The following is a 16071-nucleotide window of genomic DNA, read 5'->3' as shown; positions in this document are numbered from 1 at the left end:
ATTTCCAATATTCTATTTTAACTTATTGTATTTACTCCTGCGAATGAGTCCCATTTCTCAAATGTTTGATATACTTTCTTAGGGGATCCACGCTCTACAAGCAATGCTTTTTAGTGGATCCCCTCATTTCCATATCAGATTCTGTTAAAACTATTTTACAAATATTTTGTAACTTGTAATTGATTTGTAATCAAATATCACATTTCATTTGTTTTTGTCTATATTTATAATGTATGTTTGATTTGTATTTGCTTGTAATGTTGATAATGGAAATGGAAAATAAACTTGAACTTGAACTTGAACTATAATGAAATAAGCTGCAGCAATAAATATCTAATGCACTAAATCAGTTGTCAGTCCATTTTTTTTAGTTCTTGGAGGAAAAAATTCGAATAAACCTCATTTGATATAATAAAATATAAAAGAAGAAGCGGATATGTGACATCATCAGCCCGCCTAATGAATATTCATGACGACTTTTTTCACAAAATATTGCTAAACTTTAAAATTCAATAACTTTGTTATTTGTTATCCGATTTTGATGAAATTTTCGGCATTTGCTCAGTGAATTCTACTTTATTTATTAAGCTATAAATACTTTCAGCCCGGACCATCCCTTTAAATTTGGTATTTTTAGGGACTTTCGGTTTCATCTTAAATTTCAATTCGTTTGTATTTTCTCCAATTATTTTACATCATAAACCTGAATAAAGAATACTAACTAAAATAAAGTGATATAAAGGATGCAAAAATAAACGGGGCGCACCGTATACGCTTTGAGCTTTGGTGGTGGTGGGGGGAGGAGAATTTTTATTCTTTCTTAAAACAGTATAAAATACATATGTATTTCCTTGAAAATGTTTAGTGAAATGAAATTCACTGTCAAACCATTTTGACATAAAAACAATGAAACATTGTCATGATTGTTTTCTGTATGTTTTGTCAATCTGAGACGCTAGACTAAAAAAAAATATTTCTTAGTGCCCATGAACGAATACTGATTTTGCAGTAATTTCTATTCTGCCCAATTAGCCAACTGTAACACCCTATCTTTCTTTCTCCCCCACCCCTACCTCTCTCTCTTTCTCTCCCATCTCCCTCTTTTTCGCTTGTTTAAAAATGTTAAAGAGCCCCCCCCAAAAAAAAAAGGGAAAGGAAAAGCGCTAATATGATATTATTTTCTAAATGTACTGTCAAAATCTAATATAAAAAATAAGCCTTTTTTAATAAGAGGGTGAAGGTTTGAAGAAAATTTACAAAAGAATTTAAAAAAAAAGTTATTAAAGTTTTAATTATTTGATTGTGACGTCACATGCGAGCAGCTTTCCTCCATATCATATGGTAAAAAAAACAATGAAATTTCATTTTCTCAGAAAATCGATAATGGTTTCTTCCTCAAACTTTCACCAATATCATTCATTATTTCTGCTATTTAATTTTTTTTGGGGGTGAACTTCTCCTTTAAGACCATGGCCGAGCACCAAGGCACTACAACACCGATAGTCGCATTACAGTACCATTATGTGAAGTTACAAGAACACGACCCTGTTTGATTTGAACCTGATTTGAAATTTTGATAAATGATGCCGGATTTATGAACCAGATGTTCAAACACGAAACTATTACATCTGTTACTATCCTCACTATTCAAGTGGAGTACATATATTTGCCATATATGTATTTGTATAAGCCAATGTCGATGCAAACATTTCGACAGCACAACAAATATTTTCATCCAGACTCCTGTCATGGTGATAACCATGTTAAAATGTGAAAGTCATAAGACATAATCATCACGATATGTACATCAGGTACCTCCATGCTTCAAATTCTATTGATTAATTGATTTATATATTAAATATTAAACGTCGTATGGGATTGACGGTGTTAGCACAATTATCGGTATAGGTCCACGTGTTTAAACAGTAAATACCATGCGAAGCCTTTCGTGCATAAATAGATTTTTCAGTGATACAGATGGTTAACAAAGGCTATTTGGATAGAAACTTTAAATGGGAATATGTATTCACTCTCATTTGAAACGTATAAAAAATAACATCATAAAAATGATAATGGTTCATCCCCTTTGAATTGTAACACGTCTTGACCAATTATTCTGCTCATTGTAATGTCGACGTCATTTTGACAGTGATAATTTCAAACCCTTCTTCACTGGAAAACATATTTGGTAAAATTTTTACCACCACGAGGATAATTACACTGTATGTATCCAACCAATTTCTGGGCAGTATTTTACCCAATGTGGGAAGTATATTGTCCAGTAAGGTTGAAAATTAAGCAGCAATTACTTTAGAATGGGCAAAATTTTCGTCACACTGGATAAATAAAAATGCCCAAAAGAAATACTCAATGTTAATTGGACACATACTTACCCTCATGAGCACTTTAACTCAATATTTGTTAGAGTGCGTAACCTAGCTTTACCATCTTCAGTATTTAACAAATGAGTCGGTATTTTTTCTGGAATGCGTTCTTTGTCTTCCTCTTTTTTCAGTAAATCATGTAGTCGTTGTGTCGTAGTCGGAAACGGAGGCGTCATGAAAGATTCTTCAATGGGTGCCATCATTGACGATTTCGACGTCGTCATAAGGTACATTCATTTATTATTTGATTATTTATTCCTTGAGCCTTTCTGATATATATATGATAGGCCTACTTTCACTGTAATCCGATTGTCCTTCCAGCCCTTTACGAAAAAGCACTGTTTAACAAATGATGCACAATAAATAAACTATATATATATATTTGAACCGGCGTTCAAAGCTGGGGACCCGGGTTCGATTCCCCGGCAGAGACATTTTTTCGGCACCACCAATTTTTCCAAAAAGGGTAGATAGCTCTCTCTCTCTCTCTCTCTCTCTCTCTCTCTCTCTCTCTCTCTCTATATATATATATATATATATATATTGTGTGACAGAAATATATATATAAAACCCATATAAGAATTCGAGACAGAGATCCGCTTCCAGAGTTCCGTCATGATAAGCTTTGGAGGAGATATCGTCGGCCTTATGCCAAAAGGGCCTTAACTGCTTTTGGCCATTCCGAGATAATGGCGTTTATAAAGGTTTTGGCCTCTCTAATAATCAAAAGTTTGTGGTCGTTTTTTTGCTTTTGAAGCCAATTTCGATAAACGTGTTAAGTTATTAAGTTTTACATGAAATGTGTTAAATTTATTATAAAATATTCAGAACCCCTAAAATCGGGTTAAGGCCCTTTTGGCATAAGGCCCACGATATCACGGTCTATCTGGTATAGGGCTCTTTGGAAAAACTAGCCTATGTGCAATCAATGCCAAGATACCATTATGCCAACATTTGTAAGGAAATATACAAAATAAATGCAAATTATAACTCATAAATTCAGATCAACGACTTGAATTTCGATCAGAACATTTTGACCCTTTTTTTCTATCAGGCTGAATGATGCTCCTACAATAACGTATGAGAAGGATGTTGGTTCAAAGACGACAATCCGCATGGCTTACCCAGAAAGTAGCTTTCAGTCGGCGATTCCTTACAAAGGTCACTGGCTCTACGTCATTGTTATCTTTAAACAAACCGACCTGGAATGGATATCGAATGTAGCTGCTGGAAAGAAAGTGGTAAGATTGTTACTGCGCTATTTTGTGCGCCATTCATGCTCATGTTATAGTTTAACCCTGGATGGTTTAACCAACAAAGATCGACTCCAGACCAAATCAAAGCTATTGCGTTCAGGATTACCATTGGCATGATTGGTTGATATAGAGTCGAGTTTCAGTCGGTTTCGATGGCGTTACCAGCTGGGTTTACTGCAGCATCACATAATAGGGCCTTAACGCAATTACCATCTTAAAATCTTCGCTGAAAGTTTAGTATCAATTTCAAAGCATTCTATGCAAGTGAAATTCATATTTATATATTCCATTGTTTATATTGAACACAGCATCTCTACTCTGGAAATGTAAAGGGAATGATGCTGATGAAAATGATTATTTTTTTTATCTCATTCCCAACTAGTGTCCTTCATCAGCCCTCTCCAGTGGGGTACCGTGGGTCACGGCATGGGGGGGGGGGCACGAGCAAAAAATTTGAGTCACTTAGTGCCCCCCCCCCCGTAGTTACGCCACTGGCCCTCTCTGTCCAACAATTACATTATCACAAATCACCTTCTTCTCTACGACGTTTGTTCCTCTTTTCTCATTTTTCAATATTTTAAATGTTAGTGGACATGATACAGAAGAACCCCCTATTGTTGATTTATTGGACATAGTGTCTATTTTGACACATCATTCAATTAATGTACACATGCTTGTATCTATAATGATTTTTTCCTGATTAGATATTTATTGTCATTTTTTTTCAACTTTCCTTTCAGCCATCATCTTTGCGCTTTTGGAAGTCGGTAGCTCGATCCGTGCCCAAACCTGCCGATGAATTCCGTATCTTCAATCCGCATATCATTCAAGAGACGGCAGAACTTGTCGGCATGAAAATTGGCAATGGTAAAGTCGGAAAAGTAAGTTTGGAAACATCACGACCGTTGATTAATCATTATCCTTCGTGGGTGAATGTTACTTTTACAATGGTCGCGCACTGATTAGTAATTTTTTCCCTATGTCCTCCAAGTTGAAAATAATTAACTTCTAGAAATTCTTGAAGAAATAAAAAAAAGAACAGCAGGACACAATGCACAACCTCCCCTTACTCTCTCTCTCTCTCTCTCACACGCACATATACACACCTACACACTCACATCCTCTAACCCACACACGGACGCATACCCACACACATTCACATTTTCAATATACGTATCTCTAAAGGGAGTGAATAAAAATCATCACACTGTTGAAGATTCCCCTTGGTCATTACATGGATGTAGGGTGGATTATGACAGAAATCGACACTAATAAACTGTCCATTGCTAACGGAAAAAACATCTAGTATTAGTGACCGAATTTCATTTTCCAATACGCTACGAAAAGAGATTTGGATTATTTTCCTGCCTATATTCTTCCGAAGCTGATTTACGATCCGGTACAGAGACAAATAAGAACTATCAATACAAAAGGTCAATGTCCTTTGGTGAGTAATGTAATTCTGTCCTTCTTCGCACAAAGCTATGTTCTTGGTCTTATCCCATTTCTCCTCCTTCCCCTTCTTCTTGTAAGATATTAATTGTTAATAAAGTTTAACTTTGAATTCTTTAAAAAATCGTCTTCGCTTTCTTCTCCTCATTTTTCTCCCCATTCTCCTCCTCCTCCTCCCATCCCCCTTCTTCTCCTCCTACTCTTCCTCCTCCTCCTCCTGTTTCTTCTTCTGCTGCTTTTCTTTTTATTCTATGTCTTGTTTTCTTTCTCCTTCCAATCCTTCTCCTCCTGCATTTTTGTCTCACCTGCATAGCAGAGTGAGACTATAGGCGCCGCTTTTCCGACGGCGGCGGCGTCAACATCAAATCTTAACCTGAGGTTAAGTTTTTGAAATGACATCATAACTTAGAAAGTATATGGACCTAGTTCATAAAACTTGGCCATAAGGTTAATCAAGTATTACTGAACATCCTACTAGAGTTTCATGTCACATGATTAAGGTCAAAGGTCATTTAGGGTCAATGAACTTAGACCATGTTGGGGGAATCAACATCAAAATCTTAACCTGAGGTTAAGTTTTTGAAATGTCATCATAACTTAGAAAGTATATAGACCTAGTTCATTAAACTTGGACATAAGGTCAGTCATGTATCACCAAACTTCCTGCGTGAGTTTCATGTCACATGAACAAGGTCAAAGGTCATTTAGGGTCAATGGACTTTGGCCGATTTGGGGGTATCTGTTGAATTACAATCAAAACTTAAAAAGTTTTTGGATCTGATTCATGAAACTTGGACATAATAGTAATCAAGTATCACTGAACATCCTGTGCAAGTTTCAGGTCACATGATTAAGGTCAAAGGCCATTTAGGGTCAATGAACTTAGGCCGAATTGGGGGTATTTGTTGAATTACCATCATAACTTTGAAAGTATGTTGGTCTAGTTCATAAATCTTGGACATAAGAGTAATCAAGTATCACTGAAAATCCTGTGCGCATTTTAGGTCACATGACCAAGGTCAAAGGTCAATGAACTTTGGCCATAATGGGGGTATCTGTTGAATTACCATCATAACTTTGCAAGTTTATTGATCTGACTTTTGAAACTTGGACATAAGAGTAATCAAGTATCATTGAATATCCTGTGCAAGTTTCAGGTCACATGATCAAGGTCAACGGTCATGTGAGGTCAATGAATTTTGGCCACATTGGGGTTATTTGTTGAAATACCATCCTATCTCTGTAAGTGTATTGGTCTAGTTCATAAAACGTGGAAATAAGAGTAACCAAGTGTCACTGAACAGCTTGTGCGAGTTATAGTAGTTTTGCAGGTGAGACGGCCAGAGGCATTCCACTTGTTAATATTTAATATTTCCACAAAATGTTGCTCCTTGAACATGTTGAATCAAGGATATAGCTATCGGCACTGAGAGTTGAGCAAACAAATTACGATGTATTTCCTTGAAAAACAGTCCCACCCTGCAAATATTTGTAGTTGATTGTAGTTCCATGTCGCTTATCACTTTCTTCAATATTTCTACATTAACAAATTGTTTTTTATTATACTACTAGTATACGTTTTGGGTAAACTAAAGAAATAACATTATAAAATTATATGATACCAATCATGCTGTAGTGATGTACTGATGTTATAAAATCATATAATTTTCAACATGTTCAAGAAGCAAATTGCTTGTTTCCGTAATTTTGATGAATTTTTGTCTCGCCTGCATAGCAGAGCGAGACTACAGGCGCCGCTTTTCCGACGGCGGCGTCGTCGATATTGAAATTTTAAACCAAAATTACATTTTTAAATGTCATCATAACTTAGAATGTATAAAGACCTAGTTCATGAAACTTAGACATATTGGTAATATATCACTAAAGATCCTGCCTGAGTTTCATGTCACATGACTAAGGTAAAATGTCCCTACGAACTTTGACCATGTTGAGGATATTTGTGGAATGGTCATCATAACTTTAAAATTTTATGGATCTGATTCATGAAATTTGGACGTAAGAGTAGTCAAGTATCCCTAAACATTCCGTGTGAGTTTCAGGTCACAAGGTCAAAGGTCATTTAGGGTCAACGAATTTCGGTAATGATGAGGGTATTTGTGGGGATTGTCATCATAACTTTTAAATTTCATGGATCTAGTTCATGGAGCTTGGACATATGAGCAACCATGTATCCCTGAATATCCTATGCGCATCTCAGGTCACATGACCAAGATCAAAGGTCATTTAAGGTCAATGAACTTTGGCTGTGTTGGGGGTATTTGTTGAACTGGCATCACATAGTAACTTAAAGAAATATGGATCTAGTTCATGAAACATAGATATAACTAGGGTAATCAAGTATGAATGATTGTTTTGCACACGTTTAGGTCACTTGATCATGGTCAAAAAATCATTTTGGGTCAATGGACATTAGTATTTTATTATCACTCTATAACGTTTTCTTTCGTGAATAATTATTCAATAGCTGTTTTCAAACTCAGCACTGCTGCTTTATTGAATCGTGTAATACAGGCGAGACTGCCAGAGGCGGTCTACTTGTTTAACTGTTTAATAACGTTTCTTTGTTTATTCGTTCCAGTGTCCAAACAAACATTGTATCATTCTTGTCATGTGTCATAGTGTGTGGGTCACAATTTATTTGTTTTAGTTAATGATTGGCTAAATGCTCGATATATACATGTATATATATATACACATGTCCTCAGCCAGTCATCATAACAACATCTGTCTGAGGATGCGCTCTCTGATTGATACCGCACATTGTATTTACTCCTGAAGAAGACGGAGGTCCGTCGAAAATTCGAGGAAATAAAAACTATATTGGCTTTGAAAGCATTACCATTTATCTTCAGCATATTTTGTTACTATAGTATTAGAGAAGCCAATACGTGAAACTTTAAGATGTGTATATATATATATATATATATATATATATACATGTGTATATATATATATATATACCAACTTTTTTGAATGATTTTAGCAGACGGATCACACAATTTGAGTCGCAAAAGATTTCTTTTTCAGAACGTGCCAACGACTGGAAGTTTTGCGATCTCCATGGCAACACGGTTGTGTGATGAAGTCAGCGTAGCTGGGTTTGGATATGATGAAAGTAAACCACTTCACTACTATGATAAACAACAGATAAAGGTTTGATATTTTCATTTTTTAGGATAATGTTCCAAATCAGAAAGCCAACTTTCTATTATCTTACTCCAAATTAAAATGAAATAAGTAGATTCTTGAATATAACCAATAAGTCTCCATTTATGTTGTTAATAAAAACGTGAAAAATAACTTTCTGATAATTTTACTAAAAAAATTGTTTTTCGAGTTGCCGGATGCGTTAGATTTTTGACAAATTTTGACTCTCCCATTGTTTTAAACCCACCCCTTTTGTCTTTCTCTCCCTCTCTCTCTCCCCCTCCTTGAATATTATATTTCCTTTGTGGTTATACAGGTCGTGAAAAATTCTTGGACTCACAACATCAATATAGAGAAAAAATGGCTGCTAAAATTGGTTCAACAAGGTATCGTACATGACTTGACAGGTGGAATCAAATAACATTGTAGACAATAAAATCCCGACGAGCTATCATGGTCATGATTTGGGCCATGAGGCACTGTGGTCAACTTGGATTGTAGAATAAAATTTATAGGATGGGCAGTGTCAGCATTTGCATTTTTCACTTTTCACAACTTTTGTAAAGATTATTTTTCTATCGAAATGGGCAAGAAGGATAATCGCAAATATTATATTTTGAAATATCCACTAGCAAAACTCGACAACATGTAAATTCAGCTGTGCCTGAAAAGCCTGATGCGGTATTATATAATACTTTATATCATCACGTGATTTGGAGTTGACCTCAAGGTGCATATTTGTACCGATATTCCTTTTTTTTTCCGAATCCTGATGAGACGATCATTCCGACAAGTAGCGAGTATCAGGACTGGCGAGTACCAATCCATCAATTAAGATCTTCTACCCTTCGTGCCTATATCATGTACTTATAAGAGGGAAAAACATTTTTCTTCAAGAGTTTTCAGGATCAAAGAGTGATTAACAAAGACAGGAATAATTCTCAATTGAATGAGATGAAAAGAGGCTGCTTCATTTGAGAACTGTGAATTTACAATTTCACATTCATCCTATCAGTGAGCATATGCATACAACTTAGAGGCATTTGATAATATCAAAAAGAGGCTGTTTGTATTGTGATTGCCATTCTGAAGATCAGTGGAACAGATTGAGGCAGTGCAATCAAGCTCTACGGGTTATCCCACCGCTTGACCTACATCTTTATCGGGTGCTTGTATTTAAATTATTATGAGAAGGTATGATTGATGTTGTTTTAAAATAGGTGTTAATTGTATTTATTTATTAAATATGCCTGAATTGAAGATGTATACACTGGTAAATTGAGTTCTTCAACGATCTGATCGTTTGAGGGGTTCCTCAGCACCTTGCATAATAATAAAAGATCTTGATTAATCGTATTTAAATAATTATGTCCATTTTCGGCATGAGTTGGAATATTTCTCTCTTTCTCCTCTTCAAGGTGTTTGAGTTATGGGCATATTCAAGGTACTTTTTTACGTACGCCAATCAGATCAAAACGAATTAATTTAACCATATTTAACAATGTTTTTACTCTTGCCGCCTTGTCAGTTTCTTTTTATGCCATGTATCAACTCATTTGTGAAATTTACGCCAAATTTGCATGAATTTAGACTCGCTCATTGTTCGTGAAATTTGCGGTCTTAATGTTTGTTCATAATTATTTGGTGTTGGCATGACCAAATCTTTGATCTCTTTCTTTCATAGACATGTTGATATTGAGCAAATATTTTGATTATGTATATAAGATGTGTTACTTGTTTTGGTACATGTTTGAAGAGGTTTACAGACTGTCATATATTTGGTAGTGTTTTTTTCTTCCTCTTTTTCTTCTTCTCATTCCATGTTAGCTGCATCAGCAAACGAGTATTCCAAATTTCCATGTATTTAATAATGATTATTATAACATAGCTGCAAAATAAGTACTATAATCTTTTCACATGAGGTACTAGTTTTATCAATTTACGCATATAGTCTTTATTTACCCTTGTAAATGTTACGTACTTATCCAATTTTACTGTTATTTTGTGACCTGTATAAACTTTACCCATACTTATCTACTACATATGAATGGCATTTTATCAGTTTTGGATGTACATAATGTATGACTGCCATATAACGCCGCTTTTTAATATTATTGTTCACATTTGTACAGGGACCGGTATAATCTTATAAACGTTTTTGAGATTCTGAAGATTACAAACAGAATTTAGTCAAACACTTCATCGAATCCTAGAATAATTCGACAGCATCTAACTGAAATTGGTACAACATCTCATTGGAATGTAATTCATTGTAATATAATTACTGATTTTTTTTATCGGCTAAAAACAGAAAAGATATGTGACATGGTAAAAAACTATACTTATAGCTATTTTTTCATGTTAAAATATAATTACAAAATGCCTCACCTCGTGTTTACTGATATATTTTCATTACAACTTGCATTTATAACCAACACGAACTTTTCACAACATTCACTTAAATAATCCTACCACACTATTAGCACGTAAATACGTTGTCAGACATCATGGGCCCGACGTTTTGAATACATTGTCAGACTCAGACTGAGAGACGAAATTCATTTCTCCCTTAAAAAAGGTATTGAAATTTAATACTAAATATATACTCACTGAATTAAATGAAAATATATTCTACATGTATGTATTTGTCAACTGTAATATACATTTTCGAAACAGAAAAAAAAACACGAATCAAATTCTTAACATACATTGCAAGGACCAATCGCCCTCTCCTTCTATTCTGCACGTGCACTCTTACATTAAAATACTACATTTAATTTGAAATTGTTTTCCTCGGTAACCACACAGTCAAGCTGAGCTTATATAGTGGCAACCTCTACAAACTCCTTAAATCGTTACGTAATAGAAATACAATGTACAACTTTGTTCATATCTTTATTGTTACATAATTTGTTATGTAAAATATATTTTCTTTGTTATTTCAAAAGTCATATGAAAAGTTGCAGAAACAATGAAAAATGGCATGAAATGATTGTAGTCGTGCATTTTGAAACAACTTAGTCATATTCGTAGTGAAGTATTTTGAGATAAATATTAACAAAACTTAAGTGAATACGTGGACATGTTGCAGATGTTGTTATAACCAGCTCTTTGTAAGTCCCTGTAATAACCATGAAGACTCGAAAATGATGAAAACGAGACAACCTGTGAAAAAGAAAACAAGCACCTTTTTCACATTCTAATCTGAAAAAAAATGGGCTCTGTTATAAATCAGTAAAACATTTCGGTTTCAATTTAGCGATCCACGAGGATTTTGTTACCATTTGACACTAGCTAAGTCTTTACCTTTGCGTGGAAAAAAAAAAAAAAAAAAGAAATTATCTTTGGTCACTATCAATTTATCGATCTGTGTATTTTATTATTCTTTTTCCTTTCTCACTCTCTCATCTAACAATTTTCCTTCGTTCTTAATGTTAAGATAGCTGTTATATAAGGTCTTTCTCCTCTGTCATTTATGCCATGGAGTAAAGTATCAAAGTGATATATCATGATTGTATATATTAATCATTGTATAAAGTGGGACCTCTATATCTGATCAAAGAAATTTCTTACCCGTGTGTATGTCAAATCAAATTTATGAACAAAATATTGTTGCCGAATGATTCTATTAAGAATTGAAATTAAAGTGATTTTGCCAAAGCATTAATAGGTGCAATAGATAACAAATTAAAATGATTGTTTATATTTTTGTGCAATGTTTGAAATATTTTGATTCTAAGTTTAGATATGTATACTGTATGTAATATTGTCACGTAATGGCTTAAGTGATAAAAAAAAATGTGCATATTAATTATATTTTGCCAATGAAATGTTTATTAAAAGACTCAAATTTTAAACGGGAATTTTTTTATCTGATCTGAAATTTAAAATCTGAATTTTTTATCTGATTCTTGACTGAAATTTTGTGTTTTGTTATTGTTATTTACTCCTGATGAATACGTATGATCGTTGAAAATTTGAGGCTTTGGATAAACATTTGATTGGCAAAACTGGATTTGTTTTGTTCATATGTATTTGAATTAATCTTTATCATTTATCACCAACAAATATAAAATCAAACACAATATATATTATAAATTTGCAATCATTAATATATTTCTTTTATTAATGCCAGAGGCAAAAGGATGTCACTTTTGTGACGCGGTTTTTCGCTAATAATATTTTGCGAATGTGTAGAACCATATTTTCGCCAATTAAGTTAGTCAAAATGTTGCGTGGCAAATCGTCCCATTGTCTGCGTGATGAGTGGTATACACCAAGTCACGCATTTCACTAACATAGATACACGGGACTGTACATGCATCATGCATGTCGTATAGAAGCAAGTTTGCTTGCGACCAGTTGGGGCTACGAATCTCGCAGTGTCTCAATTGGATCGTTGTCCGTTTCATGATATTTTCCAGCACAAGTACCGAACTGTTAATCCCTTTTAGCCAATCAAAATCAAGCAAAGTTAAGATCTGACAACTTGGCAGACGGTAAGTGTTGATGAATCGCCTTAAAGACGTCGAGAGAATAGGGAGTTTTCGCTTGGCGGTGTACAGAGGATCCAAGAGAGCAAATATGTATTGAAAATGTCCGTCAAATGACTAAGATAGCTGGGAGGTCTTTTTAATCAACAAGAACAACAGTGTCGTCCTATAATTCAGAGTTGACGAAAATTGATTTTGATTCATCAACTTACGACAAAGACGTCTTGGCTGTTCTTTGTCATGGATATTTGACAATACATTTCCCTGTTCTGGAACCCTCCGTGCATCGCTGAACAAAAACCCTTTAATGTCTCTGCACCATGACGCCGAGCTGTGCAAAGAATATTGGATAGCATAATTGGCCAAACTGTTTTATTTTCATACAAAAATTGCCTTCCAGTCAGTTTCTCGATTTATTTTAGCACTATTGTTCTACTATCGCTTCGGAAATGAAGTTTTTCAGTGGGTTTTTTCCTCGAATCTACCTTTTTTTTTATTAATGCACCATGATTAGTTAATGTGACGTAATAACAGGTAAGATTGCATTGATGATTCCCCGGAAAGTGATAACCTCTATTGGTGCCAAGGTTTTATACTGTTCTTATTTTAGATGCTTGCTCTTGATTTAATGGTTATTATCAAAGAAATGATTTTGTTAGGGAAAAATGAAATCATCTTGAAACCTTAGATTTAGGGAGGAAATATTTTTTTTCATGACTTTGCAATTGTTAGTCTGTCGCTATGACTGGCTGTCATGGATATTTTCATCGTATCATTTCTACTTTTCTTCTTTTTACATCTGTAAAGCTTTCATTTGAAGTAACTCTTGATGCAATTTCATATTTTATCCGTAATTTTTGAAGGTGCACAAATATAATATGATTCCATAAATTATGCAACCGGTAAATGTGCGATATCATATGCACATATCGGTGAATATGTATATATCTTAGTTGATAGCAAAATTTGCTGAAAATGAAAATTAAGTAATATTTGGTCATTGTTTGATTATCTATACTAATGAATTTAAATTGATGTTTTATGACTGAAATATTGTTTTATTGTGCCTTGCCACCTTGCTTGTAGTTTGTGTTATGTGAACCACCGTTGATTCATTGTTATTTAATGTTCCATGAATGTATATTACGAATCAAAATAAATATTGGGAAGTGAAAGGTCACTCGAATCTTATCGATATTTGTCTTTTTGTGTCGTAGATTATTTTGGTATGAGAGTACTATTAATTTCAGATGTAACGATAGCGCAAAAGGATACCAACTAGCGATGACACAGTCTAGCTCAATCTAGTGAAAATCAAATAGATATCTGGCGTAATGAGCCAAAATCTTTGATATGGCGTATCGTGTAAAATCAATTTTCAAAACTTGCACGCGAGCAAGCAAAAATTTCGACCTTTTCATTACAAAAATCGATGTTTGTAATCGATTTTGACATAATGCTCAGAAAATAAAAGGCCTTATCTACTCCCTTTTGTCTATTCTTTTTGGGGACCTGAAAAAAATTGTAAAAAATATCAAAAGGACACTTATGAGAATTTCTATCTAAACATGGAAAGTTTCTTGTTAAAAAGATACTCTTTAATAATTAGAATATTCATTTGTATTTTGAAAAAGTTATATCTATTAGCCTTCTGATATGGTATCTAAATTTAATTGCATATTTTTTGGAGTGTACCGTACAACAGCTCGTGTCATTTCATTTTCTTTTTGGAAGTTTAGAAAGAACTCTAAATGGTAGTAAGTTCCCCAGAAATAATCAAAATTATTGATGAAATATTGAGCACAATAAGAGAGAGGGGGAGTGGGGTGGATCATAACAGTATGATGAGATATAATTTTGAAAGTAACTAGAAAGGCGACAAAGCATTGTGTCCCCCAAGCTCATATTCGGAGTGACGCTAAGTCTGCAATCACTGACGCATCATATTTGACACTTTCGCCAACAACAGGTCTAGAGTCAAGACTAGACGCGAAAGGCTCTGTGTGTGTCACTACTTAGACTGCATTATGCACTATGCGAATTGCGAAAACCCAAGGGTCTGAGCTTGCAGACTAAGTGACACCCCTATACACTCCGCCAAACCTATTTTCTCACGTTATTCCAAAAAATGTGAAAAATGTTCAGAGGTAATAGAATGGGGCTTTCCCTTCAATTTACCATAAGACGCAATGTAAACTTGATTCACAATGTAATTGTTCTCTAGCCTTTAGTTAATTTTCTTTTCGCTTAAGATTGGCGAATCTTTATGAAAGGGAAAAAATAGATAAAATGAAGAGGAATAAATTATATTTGAGTGTGTGTGTTTTAATCTAGCAATGCAGATTCGACTGTCATGGAAATGGCACAAAATCGTTGGTAGTTATTTAATAATATAGACAATAAAGGGGTTGAGCCCAACTGCTTGCTGTTCCACCCCCTCACTATCTTTCTTCCTTCCTCTTAAACATCGGGTTACACATGCTCGCTAAGAAAAATATATGATCATATATGATCATATTTGGACCTCATCACGTGTATACTGGTGCAGATCAATGTTAAACGGAGTGCATTTCAAAGAGCAATTTTACCTTAGGCCTTTATCTTTCTGAAAGGAAGCATCCTTAAAGGTCAAGTCCACCTCAGAAAAATGTTGATTTGAATCAATAGAGAAAAATCAGACAAGCACAATGCTGAAGATTTCATCAAAATCGGATGTAAAATAAGAAAGTTATGACATTTCAAAGTTTTGCTTATTTTTAACAAAATAGTTATATGAATGAGCCAGTTACATCCAAATGAGAGAATTGATGATGTCACTCACTCACTATTTCTTTTGTTTTTTATTGTTTGAATTATACAATATTTCAATTTTTACGAATTTGATGATTAGGACCTCCTTGCCTGAAGCACAAAATGTTAAAATAATGGAATTCTACGTGTTCAGGGAGGAATGAAACTTCATTTCACATGACAATGACGAGAAAATAAAAATATTTCATATTTCAAACAATAAAAAAAACAAAAGAAATATTGAGTGAATGACATCATGGACTCTCTCATTTGGATGTAGCTGGCTCGTTCATATAACTGTTTTTGTGAAATGAAGTGAAATTTTGAAATGTCATAACTTTCTTATTTTACATCCGATTTTGATGAAATTTTCATTGTTATACTTGTTGAATTTTTCTCTTTTTATTCAAATCAAGTTTTTGTTGGGGTGGACTTGTCCTTTAAAGTTGCCCCTATCAAGGTGCCTTTGTTGTTGTTGTTGTTCCTACAGTGTATTCTTATGAAGTTCGAGGCCCTATATACTTTTAT

General features: G+C 34.2%; 1 protein-coding gene across 2 annotated transcripts in view; it reads left to right on the top strand.

Moving 5' to 3' along the window:
• The window catches only part of LOC121407094 (CMP-N-acetylneuraminate-beta-1,4-galactoside alpha-2,3-sialyltransferase-like), a 59700-nt gene extending 49979 nt beyond the window's left edge, over positions 1 to 9721 (top strand). For both annotated transcript variants that reach the window (XM_041598022.1, XM_041598023.1), the window contains exons 7-11: positions 2516 to 2611; positions 3439 to 3625; positions 4381 to 4521; positions 8141 to 8266; positions 8577 to 9721. In XM_041598022.1, coding sequence (XP_041453956.1) covers positions 2516 to 2611; positions 3439 to 3625; positions 4381 to 4521; positions 8141 to 8266; positions 8577 to 8681 — 655 coding nt within the window. In that variant the 3' untranslated portion in view covers positions 8682 to 9721. The remainder of the gene's footprint in view (positions 1 to 2515; positions 2612 to 3438; positions 3626 to 4380; positions 4522 to 8140; positions 8267 to 8576) is intronic.
• The last annotated feature ends 6350 nt before the right edge of the window (positions 9722 to 16071 follow it).

The sequence above is a fragment of the Lytechinus variegatus genome, chromosome 2, assembly GCF_018143015.1.
Source record: "Lytechinus variegatus isolate NC3 chromosome 2, Lvar_3.0, whole genome shotgun sequence".
In the NCBI taxonomy this organism is placed as follows: Eukaryota; Metazoa; Echinodermata; class Echinoidea; order Temnopleuroida; family Toxopneustidae; genus Lytechinus; species Lytechinus variegatus.
Note: the sequence above shows the minus strand (reverse complement) of the source record. Positions and strands in the feature narration are given on the sequence as shown.